Below are 805 nucleotides of genomic sequence, written 5' to 3' on the forward strand. Positions count from 1 at the left end.
ATAACCAAATACATAACCAAATACATAACCAAATACATAACCAAATAAATAATTTGTATTATTTTTATGTATTATTACTGTTTATATAAAAAAATGTTCCTTCGCAAATTTCACATTTTGAATAATCAATATTTTTAGATATTGATTGTGTGCTAGTTTTAGGCAACCCTTTCTTTTTTATTTTGCTTCCATCATAACATGTTTGAACACCTACAAAAATAAATGAATATATATAAATAAAATAAATTAGTGTGTTTTTATTTTTTTTAGCATAGTGTTGTTGTTAAATATAGTACTATTTTTATATTATTTTTAAAAATATATTTAATTGTTTTTAACAAAACTTTTTTAACTTTACAGTGTATTAAGTTTGAATAAAGTTTTTCTACTCCAAAATTTTCTATATATGCAAGTTGTATTGCTGCAAAAGAAAAAATAGGAATAATAATAGTAATAGTATAGTAACGGCAATAGCGATAATAGCAAAAAAAAAAAAATAAAATAAAATAAAATAAAATAAAATAAAATAAAGTGAATAAATAAATGAATAAAAAAAAACACAAATTAAGATGCTAAATTAATTAAAATTCACATGTAAATATACAATGTGTTAATTATATATTAACCAGTGTAGTATCCAGGAAGATAAAACGAACTGACGTAAGCGCTAGTATCACCATCTAATAATAGTAAAAAAAAAATAAAAAATATAACGAAAACATGTAATAATATGAAAATTACTCCTACAAAATAAACATACATACACACATGAAAAAAAAAAAAAAAAAAAAAAAAAAAAAAAAAA

The 805-nt window shown here is 19.4% G+C and overlaps 1 protein-coding gene across 1 annotated transcript in view; it reads right to left on the reverse strand.

Moving 5' to 3' along the window:
- LOC113222462 overlaps positions 1-805 on the reverse strand; it is a 2,687-nt gene that overhangs the window by 1,129 nt on the left and 753 nt on the right. Inside the window, exons 2-4 of the mRNA XM_026452100.2 lie at positions 627-680; positions 359-421; positions 79-210 (exon numbers count right to left, since the gene is read on the reverse strand). Coding sequence (XP_026307885.1) covers positions 79-210; positions 359-421; positions 627-680 — 249 coding nt within the window. The remainder of the gene's footprint in view (positions 1-78; positions 211-358; positions 422-626; positions 681-805) is intronic.

This window comes from Piliocolobus tephrosceles, unplaced genomic scaffold (assembly GCF_002776525.5).
Source record: "Piliocolobus tephrosceles isolate RC106 unplaced genomic scaffold, ASM277652v3 unscaffolded_31337, whole genome shotgun sequence".
NCBI lineage: Eukaryota > Metazoa > Chordata > Mammalia > Primates > Cercopithecidae > Piliocolobus > Piliocolobus tephrosceles.